This window comes from Rhinoderma darwinii, chromosome 13 (assembly GCF_050947455.1).
Source record: "Rhinoderma darwinii isolate aRhiDar2 chromosome 13, aRhiDar2.hap1, whole genome shotgun sequence".
NCBI lineage: Eukaryota > Metazoa > Chordata > Amphibia > Anura > Rhinodermatidae > Rhinoderma > Rhinoderma darwinii.
Window position 1 is genome coordinate 69,726,584 of NC_134699.1, and position 16,715 is coordinate 69,743,298.

Consider the following 16,715-nt stretch of genomic DNA (forward strand, 5'->3'; position numbering starts at 1 on the left):
ATCTAGAGTATAGTGATCAGTACTACACCCGGATCTCCAGTATATAGAGCTAGTGATATCACTGTATATACATCACTGGTGAGAGATCATCTAGTGTATAGTGATCAGTACTACACCCGGATCTCCAGTATATAGAGCTAGTGATATCACTGTATATACATCACTGGTGAGAGATCATCTAGAGTATAGTGATCAGTACTACACCCGGATCTCCAGTATATAGAGCTAGTGATATCACTGTATATACATCACTGGTAAGAGGTCACCTAGAGTATAGTGATCAGTACTACACCCGGATCTCCAGTATATAGAGCTAGTGATATCACTGTATATACATCACTGGTGAGAGGTCATCTACAGTATTGTGATCAGTACTACACCCGGATCTCCAGTATATAGAGCTAGTGATATCACTGTATATACATCACTGGTGAGAGGTCACCTAGAGTATAGTGATCAGTACTACACCCGGATCTCCAGTATATAGAGCTAGTGATATCACTGTATATACATCACTGGTGAGAGGTCATCTACAGTATAGTGATCAGTGCTACACCCGGATCTCCAGTATATAGAGCTAGTGATATCACTGTATATACATCACTGGTGAGAGGTCACCTAGAGTATAGTGATCAGTGCTACACCCAGATCTCCAGTATATAGAGCTAGTGATATCACTGTATACACATCACTGGTGAGAGGTCATCTAGAGTATAGTGATCAGTACTACACCCGGATCTCCAGTATATAGAGCTAGTGATATCACTGTATATACATCACTGGTGAGAGGTCATCTACAGTATAGTGATCAGTACTACACCCGGATCTCCAGTATATAGAGCTAGTGATATCACTGTATATACATCACTGGTGAGAGATCATCTAGAGTATAGTGATCAGTACTACACCCGGATCTCCAGTATATAGAGCTAGTCATATCACTATATATACATCACTGGTGAGAGGTCATCTAGAGTATAGTGATCAGTACTACACCCGGATCTCCAGTATATAGAGCTAGTGATATCACTGTATATACATCACTGGTGAGAGGTCATCTAGAGTATAGTGATCAGTACTACACCCAGATCTCCAGTATATAGAGCTAGTCATATCACTATATATACATCACTGGTGAGAGGTCATCTAGAGTATAGTGATCAGTACTACACCCGGATCTCCAGTATATAGAGCTAGTGATATCACTGTATATACATCACTGGTGAGAGGTCATCTAGAGTATAGTGATCAGTACTACACCCAGATCTCCAGTATATAGAGCTAGTGATATCACTGTATATACATCACTGGTGAGAGGTCATCTAGAGTATAGTGATCAGTACTACACCCGGATCTCCAGTATATAGAGCTAGTGATATCACTGTATATACATCACTGGTGAGAGGTCATCTACAGTATAGTGATCAGTACTACACCCAGATCTCCAGTATATAGAGCTAGTGTTATCACTGTATATACATCACTGGTGAGAGGTCACTAGAGTATAGTGATCAGTACTACACCCGGATCTCCAGTATATAGAGCTAGTGATATCACTGTATATACATCACTGGTGAGAGGTCATCTACAGTATAGTGATCAGTACTACACCCGGATCTCCAGTATATAGAGCTAGCGATATCACTGTATATACATCACTGGTGAGAAGTCATCTACAGTATAGTGATCAGTACTACACCCGGATCTTCAGTATATAGAGCTAGCGATATCACTGTATATACATCACTGGTGAGAAGTCATCTAGAGTATAGTGATCAGTACTACACCCGGATCTCCAGTATATAGATAGTGATATCACTGTATATACATCACTGGTGAGAGGTCATCTAGAGTATAGTGATCAGTACTACACCCGGATCTCCAGTATATAGAGCTAGTGAGATCACTGTATATACATCACTGGTGAGAGGTCATCTAGAGTATAGTGATCAGTACTACACCCGGATCTCCAGTATATAGAGCTAGCGATATCACTGTATATACATCACTGGTGAGAGGTCATCTAGAGTATAGTGATCAGTACTACACCCGGATCTCCAGTATATAGAGCTAGTGATATCACTGTATATACATCACTGGTGAGAGGTCACCTAGAGTATAGTGATCAGTACTACAACCAGATCTCCAGTATATAAAGCTAGTGATATCACTGTATATACATCACTGGTGAGAGATCATCTAGTGTATAGTGATCAGTACTACACCCGGATCTCCAGTATATAGAGCTAGTGATATCACTGTATATACATCACTGGTGAGAGGTCATCTACAGTATTGTGATCAGTAGTCGACTACGCTTTTGATTCTGTCAAAACGACCGAACTCTTGCACAACTGAGACAAACGGAAACCATTGGTACCGGATCCGTCACCTTTGGTTTCCGTTTGTGCCAGTCAGGGTCCCGCTCTGACGGAACATCGCAACGGGGCCCTAGCGCAGATGTGAACGAAGCCTCACCTAAACCTCACTCCTGTATTATAGACCTATTCTGGGCTGTTTTGTGTCACTGTCAACCCATACAAGTGGCTGCCGGTGTACAACCCCGAGGTGGTAAACGCCTACCGAGGCAAGAAGCGGCAGGAGGCCCCACCACACATCTTCTCCATCTCTGATAACGCCTATCAGTTCATGTTGACTGGTGAGTCGTTTTGCCTTTATTATAGTTCTGGAACTACCTGAAATGGTGAGGACATTGCATACTTTTCTGTGCACATGCGGAGCAGCATTCACAATTCTGCTGAAGCTAAAATAGAGCAGCATTCTCTATTGTACTTCATTTTGAGGGGTTCCTGTACGGAGACTGTATAAACCCTATATAACGTCTGCAAGTAAAGAGATCAAGCTGTGTAGAGGAAACAGACCTAGCAGGTTCCAGAATATGGGAAGTTCTGCAGTCTCCAAGATCATTCTAAACGCAGCTTTTGCTGTGTATGGAGTATATAATATGCTTTATCTGAATGTCTGTACAGCAGTATTATATGGTATAATGACGTATGTAGGGGGGTACAGTTAACTTTTATTTTTATTATTTTTTATTTTTGATGCGTGAAAATATGTTGTCATGCAAATACAATATAAATACGGTAAGTGAAATGTTTTTGTTTTTTTCCACCCACAGACCGTGAGAACCAGTCTATTCTGATCACGTATGTACACAGTGATTGTCCCCCCCCCATATTTAATTTAAAATATTAATTTAGATCTTAAAATACATTTCAAAAAATTATATTTCAAAATGTAAAATAAATTCTCCCTAAATTTTTTGTATTTTTTTCTATTTAAATTAAAATTCAAAAAAAAAATTAAATAATGAAGACAAGAAATGGAAGATTCATAATCTCGAGAATATACATTTTTGCTTTTAAATTTAATTAGATTCAATGTTGTTAAAATGTAAAATTTTATCTGCTTTATGTTTTGATTTAAATAAAACGAATCAAGTGAAAAGGTTGAAAATAAGTTAAAATTCTGATAAATTTCTGGTCATTAAAAAAAAAAATTTTAGCTATTTTTTTTAAATTGATTTAAATATCACTAATGTAGACAAAAATATGCGTGGATTATAAAAAAATAACGTTTTGGGCGACACCCCAACTTTTTTTTTTTATAATATAGATGTTTTGTTTTTTTTACTCTTCCATTGTAGGGACAGAATTTCTATATTGTAACTGCAGCGTAATATTAATATAATGTTCTGTCTTGTAGCGGAGAATCTGGTGCCGGGAAGACTGTGAACACGAAACGCGTCATCCAATACTTTGCAACCATTGCAGCAGTTGGTGACCCAAAGAAGAAGGAGTCACTAAGTGGGATAAAGGTACATGATGAATTGTGAAATAATAATAAATAATCAACAGATTTTACAGAAAATCCAAATTTTTTTTTAAAATAAAATTTTGCCTTAAAGTCCGGAATAAGCTTATAAAATGTTTTTGTAAAAATGTAGCAAATTGAAATGTATAGAACTTTGTTTACGTACATGAATTATATTTAAAAAAAAACGTAATATAAAAAAAATGTGATAAATAAAAAAATATATATATTTTTAATAATCGTTTTTTTTCTTTTTGTATAGGGAACCCTAGAAGATCAAATAATCCAGGCCAATCCCCTCCTAGAAGCGTTTGGCAACGCCAAGACTGTTAGGAATGACAACTCCTCCCGATTTGTATGTTTTTTCTTGTTTTTTGTTTTTGTGTTTTTTTATTATTATTGTGTCTCAGTAAATGAAGACCTTTTCTTACTCAACAGGGGAAATTTATTCGTATCCACTTTGGCACCACAGGGAAGCTCGCATCAGCAGATATCGAAACATGTGAGAATTTCTTCATCTAGTTCAGTGTGGTTAGCTTCAAATTTTTGGAGTTGTATTTTCCTTTATTCCCATGAAAGGGCCATGACAGATCTGGCTCCATCTATCCAGTATTGGAGCCTCTGGGATTGCTTCAAATCCTACTCTGTTCCTGTTTCCTGTCCTATGAATATGTTGGGAAACTGTTGGTTCCTCTAGAATTTTTGGATTAGGGTTGTAGGTCCTCCCTACCCAGAAATGATGGTCATAGGAGGATCCCTATGGGCGTTAGTCTCCTCCAGGAGCCTGGTGGTGTCATACCTCCTTTATGGACCTCTGATGGGAGAAGACCCTTGTCCATTGAACTGTCCAAATATTCTTCTCGCTCATCTCATTGCAGATCTGTTGGAGAAATCCAGAGTAACTTTCCAGCTCCAGGCAGAACGTAGTTACCACATCTTCTACCAAATCTTGTCCAACAAGAAGCCTGAATTAATTGGTAAGTCGTGAGATCAGTTGGGGGTGGAAAAATTCTTCTGCCAACTTTTTGCTATAATTAAATTTTTCACACATTTTTTACATTTTTCACATAAAAAACAAAATGAACACAACTTTCTATTGATAAATCACAGTCATTATAGTTTAGTATGGAAGACTGGAATCATGGCGGCGGTGCTAGCGTTTTTCCGCCAAATTTTTGCTATAATTATATTTTCAAATTTATTTTGTTTGAATGTCTATTTTTTTTTTCTTAATCAAATCGATTTTTTGATTTAGATTTTATATAAACTTCTACCACAAAATGTTAGTGGCATCCGACGCACATTTATGCTGGATGTGGACTACCCCAAGATGGCGCGGGCTTGTAATTCCATTCTTAAAATTAACATTTCGCAGAAAACCCATTTTTTTTGGATAGCAACGGTCTGAGCGATACAGGACAGCCTTACTGAGATGTTGTTATTTCAGATATGATGTTGATCACCACAAATCCATACGATTTTCCCTACATCAGCCAAGGGGAGCTTACGGTGGCCAGCATCGACGATTCCGAGGAGCTGATGGCCACAGACGTAAGAGTTCTCCGCCGTTCTGGACGGGATAAATGTGTGATTGGGGGATTTTTTTTAAATTGAATTTTTGCCGTGGGATTGCAGAACGCCATCGATATCTTGGGCTTCACACCTGAGGAGAAAGTCGGAATTTACAAGTTAACGGGCGCGGTCATGCATTATGGAGTCATGAAATTCAAGCAAAAACCAAGAGAGGAGCAAGCGGAGCCTGATGGCACTGAAGGTGAGTCATGGCCAGGGTTGGGTCACTTCGTTACCATCCGTGAGGAACCGCAGGGGTCAGCAGGAACGAGGATTCACCACAGGACAGACCTCCATCCGCATGTTGGGCGTCCACCCACTGGAGTCATACTAGATGGACCCATTTTTATGGCTTGTTTATCCTGCCCAAGAATCAAGATGGGAAATTAGATGGTGCCAAGTGTTTTCAGGCATAAGCTCCACCCTTGAATACACTGGTCACACCTACTGGACTACTTCTGACCATACCTCCAAGTCCATACTATGGCAGTAGTCCCTCATTGTAGTGCCCCTATATAGTGTCTGTATTGGCACACCCATCATAGCTCTCAAAGCGCCAGGTATAGTCCTGCCCATGGCGCCAGCCTCATGGTAAAGCACACTACTCGCATCATCTCCATTCTCTGCACTCTGCTCCCTACTCCAGGATGTTACATATGATAAGGAGCAGTACTCGTCCCCATAAATAGTCCACCCCCGATTCCGGCAAATATGGGTGAGTGTCGATGTATACATGTTGTTCTGTAAATCACTATATCGGCACCCTGGTCTTCTGCTACATTTTGGGGTCACTTTAGACATGTAGGTGATAATAGGATGTTAGGGGGTGTGCTCTCTGGTGTCAGCCAGTGTCTTGCTCACTTGCATTGTTTCCACCTCAGTTGCTGATAAAACAGCTTACCTGACCGGCCTGAACTCTTCAGACTTGCTAAAAGCTCTCTGCTACCCCAGGGTCAAAGTTGGCAATGAGTACGTGACCAAGGGCCAAACCGTGGATCAGGTAAGGGCACGACCTGCAGCTCTCAGTCTCATGATCCCGCTGCCGGCACCTCGGATCGATAACGCTGTTGTATTGTACAGGTGCACCAAAATGTCAACGCCCTTTGTAAGTCTGTGTACGAGAAGCTCTTCTTGTGGATGGTAACGCGCATTAACCAGCAGCTTGATACCAAACTCCCCAGGCAGCATTTCATCGGGGTGCTCGATATCGCCGGTTTTGAAATCTTTGAGGTTGGTACGACCTTCTTTCCGGGTAAGAACAGGGGTGGGGCTGTGACAACCACGCCCCTATTGTCAAGCTATGACAACAACATTTGGGCTGTGGCAATAGGGGGATGTGACCACAAGTGCAGGGCTTGGGACAATAGGGCATGGCTTTGGCAACAACATTAGAGCTGTGGCAATAGGGGAGGATGTGACCACAGGTGCAGGGCTTGTGACAACGGGCAAAGAGCATACACACAGTAAAACCAAATAGGCTTCCCTCAGTAGTGTGGTTATAGGTAGACTCTCTATCCCCTCTTTACCAGCTGCCCATAAATCTCCAAATTTGCAGGATGTGTAGCTCCAAATCTCCTTTGCGACCTAAGAATTCGAAATGGTAGTTGGGGGGGCCAGGTACTGATTTTACATTGGGGTCGAGGACCTTCCAGTTACCCCTCTGTATAGATGCCAGCTATAATATGTACTGATGAGCAGATACCGGAACATTGTATGTCACTTGTAGTTCAACAGCTTGGAGCAACTTTGCATCAACTTCACCAATGAGAAGCTGCAGCAATTCTTCAACCACCACATGTTTGTACTGGAACAAGAGGAATACAAGAAGGAAGGAATAGAGTGGGAGTTCATTGACTTCGGCATGGACTTGGCCGCCTGCATTGAGCTCATTGAGAAGGTATTTTTTTATGTTCATCGTCTTTCATAGATACGGTAATCGTGAAGAAAGTTCTGATGATCAAACCTATGTCCCATATTGTACACAGCCAATGGGCATCTTCTCCATCCTTGAAGAGGAGTGCATGTTCCCCAAGGCGACCGACACCTCTTTCAAGAACAAGCTGTACGATCAACATCTCGGCAAGTCCAACAACTTCCAGAAGCCCAAGCCGGCCAAAGGCAAAGCCGAGGCTCACTTCTCCCTGGTCCACTATGCCGGGACCGTGGACTACAACATCAGTGGTTGGCTTGACAAGAACAAGGACCCACTGAATGAGACGGTGGTGGGACTGTACCAGAAATCCTCCATGAAAATCCTGGCTAACCTCTATGCCACATACTCCGCATCGGAGGCAGGTGAGATAATAATTAATGGGCCGACCAAAAACTGGGGAACCCCACCTGTCACCCTATATGGAGACAGGTTGTCCAAAGAGCAGAGCCCCTTTAAGACGCTTGAATTGCTGCTCTTCTCTTACAGGTGAAGGGGCGACCGCCAAGAAGGCGGCAAAGAAGAAGGGCTCCTCCTTCCAGACAGTGTCTGCACTTTTCCGGGTAAGAATTTAATTTTTATTTAGGCTAAACACAACTTTTCCCAAAATTTCAATTTTAAACATGGACCAAGGACCTCTTCTAATACAGGAGAAGTGACCTCTATCATAATGGAGGGTTTTTACAGGTTCTGGTGTTACATAGGACTGCAGGTAACATCTACTACATTATCAGTAATCAGAGAGTTATCACTGTGTTATCTGTGGTGTTACATAGGACTGCAGGTAACATCTACTACATTATCTGTGCTCAGAGAGTTATCACTGTGTTATCTGTGGTGTTACATAGGACTACAGCTAACATCTACTACATTATCTGTACTCAGAGAGTTATCACTGTGTTATCTGTGGTGTTACATAGGACTGCAGGTAACATGTACTACATTATCAGTAATCAGTTATCACTGTGTTATATGTGGTGTTACATAGGACTGCAGGTAACACTGCTACATTATCTGTAGTCAGAGAGTTATCACTGTGTTATCTGTGGTGTTACATAGGACTGCAGGTAACATCTACTACATTATCTGTAATCAGAGAGTTATCACTGTGTTATCTGTGGTGTTACATAGGACTGCAGGTAATGTCTACATTATCTGTACTCGGAGAGTTATCACTGTTACATGTGGTGTTACATAGGACTGCAGGTAACACTACTACATTATCTGTAATCAGAGAGTTATCACTGTGTTATATGTGGTGTTACATAGGACTGCAGGTAACATCTACTACATTATCTGTACTCAGTTATCACTGTGTTATCTGTGGTGTTACGTAGGACTGCAGGTAACTTCTACTACATTATCTGTACTCAGAGAGTTATCACTGTGTTATCTGTGGTGTTACGTAGGACTGCAGGTAACATCTACTACATTATCTGTACTCAGAGAGTTATCACTGTGTTATCTGTGGTGTTACGTAGGACTGCAGGTAACATCTACTACATTATCTGTAATCAGAGAGTTATCACTGTGTTATCTGTGGTGTTACATAGGACTGCAGGTAACTTCTACTACATTATCTGTAATCAGAGAGTTATCACTGTGTTATCTGTGGTGTTACATAGGACTGCAGGTAACATCTACTACATTATCTGTAATCAGAGAGTTATCACTGTGTTATCTGTGGTGTTACATAGGACTGCAGGTAATGTCTACATTATCTGTACTCGGAGAGTTATCACTGTTACATGTGGTGTTACATAGGACTGCAGGTAACACTACTACATTATCTGTAATCAGAGAGTTATCACTGTGTTATATGTGGTGTTACATAGGACTGCAGGTAACATCTACTACATTATCTGTACTCAGTTATCACTGTGTTATCTGTGGTGTTACGTAGGACTGCAGGTAACTTCTACTACATTATCTGTACTCAGAGAGTTATCACTGTGTTATCTGTGGTGTTACGTAGGACTGCAGGTAACATCTACTACATTATCTGTACTCAGAGAGTTATCACTGTGTTATCTGTGGTGTTACGTAGGACTGCAGGTAACATCTACTACGTTATCTGTATTCAGAGTTATCACTGTGTTATCTGTGGTGTTACATAGGACTGCAGGTAACTTCTACTACATTATCTGTATTATGATCTCTTCACAGGAGAATCTGAACAAGCTGATGTCTAACCTTCGGACCACACACCCTCATTTTGTGCGCTGCCTCATCCCCAACGAGACCAAAACCCCAGGTAATGTGACTCCCTGCCCTGATATCTTCCGTACGTTCCCCCGCAGCATGTGACTGATCTGATTGTCTGGTCGCCAGGTGAAATGGACCACCATCTTGTCCTGCATCAGCTGAGGTGTAACGGGGTGCTGGAGGGGATCCGCATCTGCAGGAAAGGATTTCCAAACAGGATCCAATATGGAGACTTTAAACAAAGGTGAAATAAACCATGTTACAAGATTGTAATCAACCTGCAATGGCTGATAACAGATAGCGATAGACCCTACATTCCTGTTCTGCACTCAGCCTCGCTTCCCGTATGAGCTGATTGTCAGATCCAAGTGACCTCTATTGGGAATTTTTCTTCACCCAGAGCCGTCAGTGATCACATTATATTTTATTTTGGGCAGATATCGAATCCTGAACGCCAGCGCCATCCCAGAGGGTCAATTCATTGACAGCAAGAAAGCCTCTGAGAAGCTCCTGGGCTCCATCGACCTTGATAACACTCAGTATAAATTTGGGCACACCAAGGTAACCCCCTGAATAAATGCCAGTCCTGGCTGGGTAGTTATGCTCGCTTCATGTAGAATCAGATCAATTTTTGTTGTAGGTGTTTTTTAAGGCTGGTCTCCTGGGGACACTGGAGGAGATGAGGGACGACCGCCTCGCCCTGCTGATCACCCGCACGCAGGCTGTATGTCGGGGGTTCTTGATGAGGCAGGAGTTCAAGAAGATGGTGGAAAGAAGGTGAGGAGAGCTTGTTATGTGTACTGGGCACCCTCTGCTATGTCATTATGTCATACTGTGCCTAAGCAATATCACGTTATAGTGGCACAGTGCCTTACAGAGACATATACCAACATACAGTGCCCAGATAACAGCACCATAGAGAGCTACACACCATAATACCAACATACAGTGCCCAGATAACAGCACCATAAAGAGCTACACACCATAATACCAACATACAGTGCCCAGATAACAGCACCATAAAGAGCTACACACCATAATACCAACATACAGTGCCCAGATAACAGCACCATAAAGAGCTACACACCATAATACCAACATACAGTGCCCAGATAACAGCACCATAAAGAGCTACACACCATAATACTAACATACAGTGCCCAGATAACAGCACCATAAAGAGCTACACACCATAATACCAACATACAGTGCCCAGATAACAGCACCATAGAGAGCTACACACCATAATACCAACATACAGTGCCCAGATAACAGCACCATAAAGAGCTACACACCATAATACCAACATACAGTGCCCAGATAACAGCACCATAAAGAGCTACACACCATAATACCAACATACAGTGCCCAGATAACAGCACCATAAAGAGCTACACACCATAATACCAACATACAGTGCCCAGATAACAGCACCATAAAGAGCTACACACCATAATACCAACATACAGTGCCCAGATAACAGCACCATAAAGAGCTACACACCATGATACCAACATACAGTGCCCAGATAACAGCACCATAAAGAGCTACACACCATAATACCAACATACAGTGCTCAGATAACAGCACCATAAAGAGCTACACACCATAATACCAACATACAGTGCCCAGATAACAGCACCATAAAGAGCTACACACCATAATACCAACATACAGTGCCCAGATAACCGCACCATAAAGAGCTACACACCATAATACCAACATACAGTGCCCAGATAACAGCACCATAAAGAGCTACACACCATAATACCAACATACAGTGCCCAGATAACAGCACCATAAAGAGCTAAACACCATGATACCAACATACAGTGCCCAGATAACAGCACCATAAAGAGCTACACACCATAATACTAACATACAGTGCCCAGATAACAGCACCATAAAGAGCTACACACCATAATACCAACATACAGTGCCCAGATAACAGCACCATAAAGAGCTACACACCATAATACCAACATACAGTGCCCAGATAACAGCACCATAAAGAGCTAAACACCATGATACCAACATACAGTGCCCAGATAACAGCACCATAAAGAGCTACACACCATAATACTAACATACAGTGCCCAGATAACAGCACCATAAAGAGCTACACACCATAATACCAACATACAGTGCCCAGATAACAGCACCATAAAGAGCTACACACCATAATACCAACATACAGTGCCCAGATAACAGCACCATAAAGAGCTAAACACCATGATACCAACATACAGTGCCCAGATAACAGCACAATAGAGAGCTACACACCATAATACCAACATACAGTGCTCAGATAACAGCACCATAAAGAGCTACACACCATAATACCAACATACAGTGCCCAGATAACAGCACCATAAAGAGCTAAACACCATAATACCAACATACAGTGCCCAGATAACAGCACAATAGAGAGCTACACACCATAATACCAACATACAGTGCCCAGATAACAGCACCATAAAGAGCTACACGCCATAATACCAACATACAGTGCCCAGATAACAGCACCATAAAGAGCTACACGCCATAATACCAACATACAGTGCCCAGATAACAGCACCATAAAGAGCTACACACCATAATACCAACATACAGTGCCCAGATAACAGCACCATAAAGAGCTACACACCATAATACCAACATACAGTGCCCAGATAACAGCACCATAAAGAGCTACACACCATAATACCAACATACAGTGCCCAGATAACAGCACCATAGAGAGCTACACACCATGATACCAACATACAGTGCCCAGATAACCGCACCATAAAGAGCTACACACCATAATACCAACATACAGTGCCCAGATAACCGCACCATAAAGAGCTACACACCATAATACCAACATACAGTGCTCAGATAACAGCACCATAAAGAGCTACACACCATAATACCAACATACAGTGCCCAGATAACAGCACCATAAAGAGCTACACACCATAATACCAACATACAGTGCCCAGATAACAGCACCATAGAGAGCTACACACCATAATACCAACATACAGTGCCCAGATAACAGCACCATAAAGAGCTACACACCATAATACCAACATACAGTGCCCAGATAACAGCACCATAAAGAGCTACACACCATGATACCAACATACAGTGCCCAGATAACCGCACCATAAAGAGCTACACACCATAATACCAACATACAGTGCCCAGATAACAGTACCATAAAGAGCTACACACCATGATACCAACATACAGTGCCCAGATAACAGCACCATAAAGAGCTACACACCATAATACCAACATACAGTGCCCAGATAACAGCACCATAAAGAGCTACACACCATAATACTAACATACAGTGCCCAGATAACAGCACCATAAAGAGCTACACACCATAATACCAACATACAGTGCCCAGATAACCGCACCATAAAGAGCTACACACCATGATACCAACATACAGTGCCCAGATAACCGCACCATAAAGAGCTACACACCATAATACCAACATACAGTGCCCAGATAACCGCACCATAAAGAGCTACACACCATAATACCAACATACAGTGCCCAGATAACAGCACCATAAAGAGCTACACACCATAATACCAACATACAGTGCCCAGATAACAGCACCATAAAGAGCTACACACCATAATACCAACATACAGTGCCCAGATAACAGCACCATAAAGAGCTACACACTATAATACCAACATACAGTGCCCAGATAACAGCACCATAAAGAGCTACACACCATAATACCAACATACAGTGCCCAGATAACAGCACCATAAAGAGCTACACACCATAATACCAACATACAGTGCCCAGATAACAGCACCATAAAGATCTACACACCATAATACTAACATACAGTGCCCAGATAACAGCACCATAATACCAACATACAGTGCCCAGATAACCGCACCATAAAGAGCTACACACCATAATACCAACATACAGTGCCCAGATAACAGCACCATAGAGAGCTACACACCATAATACCAACATACAGTGCCCAGATAACAGCACCATAAAGAGCTACACACCATAATACCAACATACAGTGCCCAGATAACAGCACCATAAAGAGCTACACACCATAATACCAACATACAGTGCCCAGATAACCGCACCATAAAGAGCTACACACCATAATACCAACATACAGTGCCCAGATAACATCACCATAAAGAGCTACACACCATAATACCAACATACAGTGCCCAGATAACAGCACCATAAAGAGCTACACACCATGATACCAACATACAGTGCCCAGATAACAGCACCATAGAGAGCTACACACCATGATACCAACATACAGTGCCCAGATAACCGCACCATAAAGAGCTACACACCATGATACCAACATACAGTGCCCAGATAACAGCACCATAGAGAGCTACACACCATAATACCAACATAAAGTGCCCAGATAACAGCACCATAATACCAACATACAGTGCCCAGATAACCGCACCATAAAGAGCTACACACCATGATACCAACATACAGTGCCCAGATAACAGCACCATAAAGAGCTACACACCATAATACCAACATACAGTGCCCAGATAACAGCACCATAAAGAGCTACACACCATAATACCAACATACAGTGCCCAGATAACCGCACCATAAAGAGCTACACACCATAATACCAACATACAGTGCCCAGATAACCGCACCATAAAGAGCTACACACCATAATACCAACATACAGTGCCCAGATAACAGCACCATAAAGAGCTACACACCATAATACCAACATACAGTGCCCAGATAACAGCACCATAAAGAGCTACACACCATAATACCAACATACAGTGCCCAGATAACAGCACCATAAAGAGCTACACACCATAATACTAACATACAGTGCCCAGATAACAGCACCATAAAGAGCTACACACCATAATACCAACATACAGTGCCCAGATAACCGCACCATAAAGAGCTACACACCATAATACCAACATACAGTGCCCAGATAACAGCACCATAAAGAGCTACACACCATAATACTAACATACAGTGCCCAGATAACAGCACCATAAAGAGCTACACACCATAATACTAACATACAGTGCCCAGATAACAGCACCATAAAGAGCTACACACCATAATACCAACATACAGTGCCCAGATAACAGCACCATAAAGAGCTACACACCATAATACCAACATACAGTGCCCAGATAACAGCACCATAAAGAGCTACACACCATAATACTAACATACAGTGCCCAGATAACAGCACCATAAAGAGCTACACACCATAATACCAACATACAGTGCCCAGATAACAGCACCATAAAGAGCTACACACCATAATACCAACATACAGTGCCCAGATAACAGCACCATAAAGAGCTACACACCATAATACTAACATACAGTGCCCAGATAACAGCACCATAAAGAGCTACACACCATAATACCAACATACAGTGCCCAGATAACCGCACCATAAAGAGCTACACACCATAATACCAACATACAGTGCCCAGATAACAGCACCATAAAGAGCTACACACCATAATACTAACATACAGTGCCCAGATAACAGCACCATAAAGAGCTACACACCATAATACTAACATACAGTGCCCAGATAACTGCACCATAAAGAGCTACACACCATAATACCAACATACAGTGCCCAGATAACAGCACCATAAAGAGCTACACACCATAATACTAACATACAGTGCCCAGATAACAGCACCATAAAGAGCTACACACCATAATACTAACATACAGTGCCCAGATAACCGCACCATAAAGAGCTACACACCATAATACTAACATACAGTGCCCAGATAACCGCACCATAAAGAGCTACACACCATAATACCAACATACAGTGCCCAGATAACCGCACCATAAAGAGCTACACACCATGATACCAACATACAGTGCCCAGATAACAGCACCATAAAGAGCTACACACCATAATACCAACATACAGTGCCCAGATAACAGCACCATAAAGAGCCACACACCATAATACCAACATACAGTGCCCAGATAACAGCACCATAAAGAGCTACACACCATAATACCAACATACAGTGCCCAGATAACAGCACCATAAAGAGCTACACACCATAATACCAACATACAGTGCCCAGATAACAGCACCATAAAGAGCTACACACCATAATACCAACATACAGTGCCCAGATAACAGCACCATAAAGAGCTACACACCATAATACCAACATACAGTGCCCAGATAACAGCACCATAAAGATCTACACACCATAATACCAACATACAGTGCCCAGATAACAGCACCATAAAGATCTACACACCATAATACCAACATACAGTGCCCAGATAACCGCACCATAATACCAACATACAGTGCCCAGATAACCGCACCATAAAGAGCTACACACCATAATACCAACATACAGTGCCCAGATAACAGCACCATAAAGAGCTACACACCATAATACCAACATACAGTGCCCAGATAACAGCACCATAATACCAACATACAGTGCCCAGATAACCGCACCATAAAGAGCTACACACCATAATACCAACATACAGTGCCCAGATAACAGCACCATAAAGAGCTACACACCATAATACCAACATACAGTGCCCAGATAACCGCACCATAAAGAGCTACACACCATGATACCAACATACAGTGCCCAGATAACAGCACCATAAAGAGCTACACACCATAATACCAACATACAGTGCCCAGATAACAGCACCATAAAGAGCTACACACCATAATACCAACATACAGTGCCCAGATAACAGTACCATAGAGAGCTACACACCATAATACCAACATACAGTGCCCAGATAACAGCACCATAAAGAGCTACACACCATAATACCAACATACAGTGCCCAGATAACAGCACCATAAAGAGCTACACACCATAATACCAACATACAGTGCCCAGATAACAGCACCATAAAGAGCTACACACCATAATACCAACATACAGTGCCCAGATAACAGCACCATAAAGAGCTACACACCATAATACCAACATACAGTGCCCAGATAACAGCACCATAAAGAGCTACACACCATAATACCAACATACAGTGCCCAGATAACAGCACCATAAAGAGCTACACACCATAATACTAACATACAGTGCCCAGATAACAGCACCATAAAGAGCTACACACCATAATACTAACATACAGT

At 42.0% G+C, this 16,715-nt stretch overlaps 1 protein-coding gene across 1 annotated transcript in view; it reads left to right on the forward strand.

Moving 5' to 3' along the window:
- Nucleotides 1-16,715, forward strand: part of LOC142666402 (myosin-3-like) — a 55,653-nt gene that overhangs the window by 17,867 nt on the left and 21,071 nt on the right. The window contains exons 4-20 of the mRNA XM_075846432.1: nucleotides 2,503-2,659; nucleotides 3,140-3,167; nucleotides 3,727-3,838; nucleotides 4,097-4,189; nucleotides 4,273-4,336; nucleotides 4,713-4,811; nucleotides 5,282-5,385; nucleotides 5,470-5,608; nucleotides 6,288-6,406; nucleotides 6,487-6,636; nucleotides 7,133-7,303; nucleotides 7,392-7,701; nucleotides 7,826-7,899; nucleotides 9,503-9,590; nucleotides 9,668-9,785; nucleotides 9,979-10,102; nucleotides 10,182-10,318. Coding sequence (XP_075702547.1) covers nucleotides 2,503-2,659; nucleotides 3,140-3,167; nucleotides 3,727-3,838; nucleotides 4,097-4,189; nucleotides 4,273-4,336; nucleotides 4,713-4,811; nucleotides 5,282-5,385; nucleotides 5,470-5,608; nucleotides 6,288-6,406; nucleotides 6,487-6,636; nucleotides 7,133-7,303; nucleotides 7,392-7,701; nucleotides 7,826-7,899; nucleotides 9,503-9,590; nucleotides 9,668-9,785; nucleotides 9,979-10,102; nucleotides 10,182-10,318 — 2,087 coding nt within the window. The remainder of the gene's footprint in view (nucleotides 1-2,502; nucleotides 2,660-3,139; nucleotides 3,168-3,726; nucleotides 3,839-4,096; nucleotides 4,190-4,272; nucleotides 4,337-4,712; nucleotides 4,812-5,281; nucleotides 5,386-5,469; nucleotides 5,609-6,287; nucleotides 6,407-6,486; nucleotides 6,637-7,132; nucleotides 7,304-7,391; nucleotides 7,702-7,825; nucleotides 7,900-9,502; nucleotides 9,591-9,667; nucleotides 9,786-9,978; nucleotides 10,103-10,181; nucleotides 10,319-16,715) is intronic.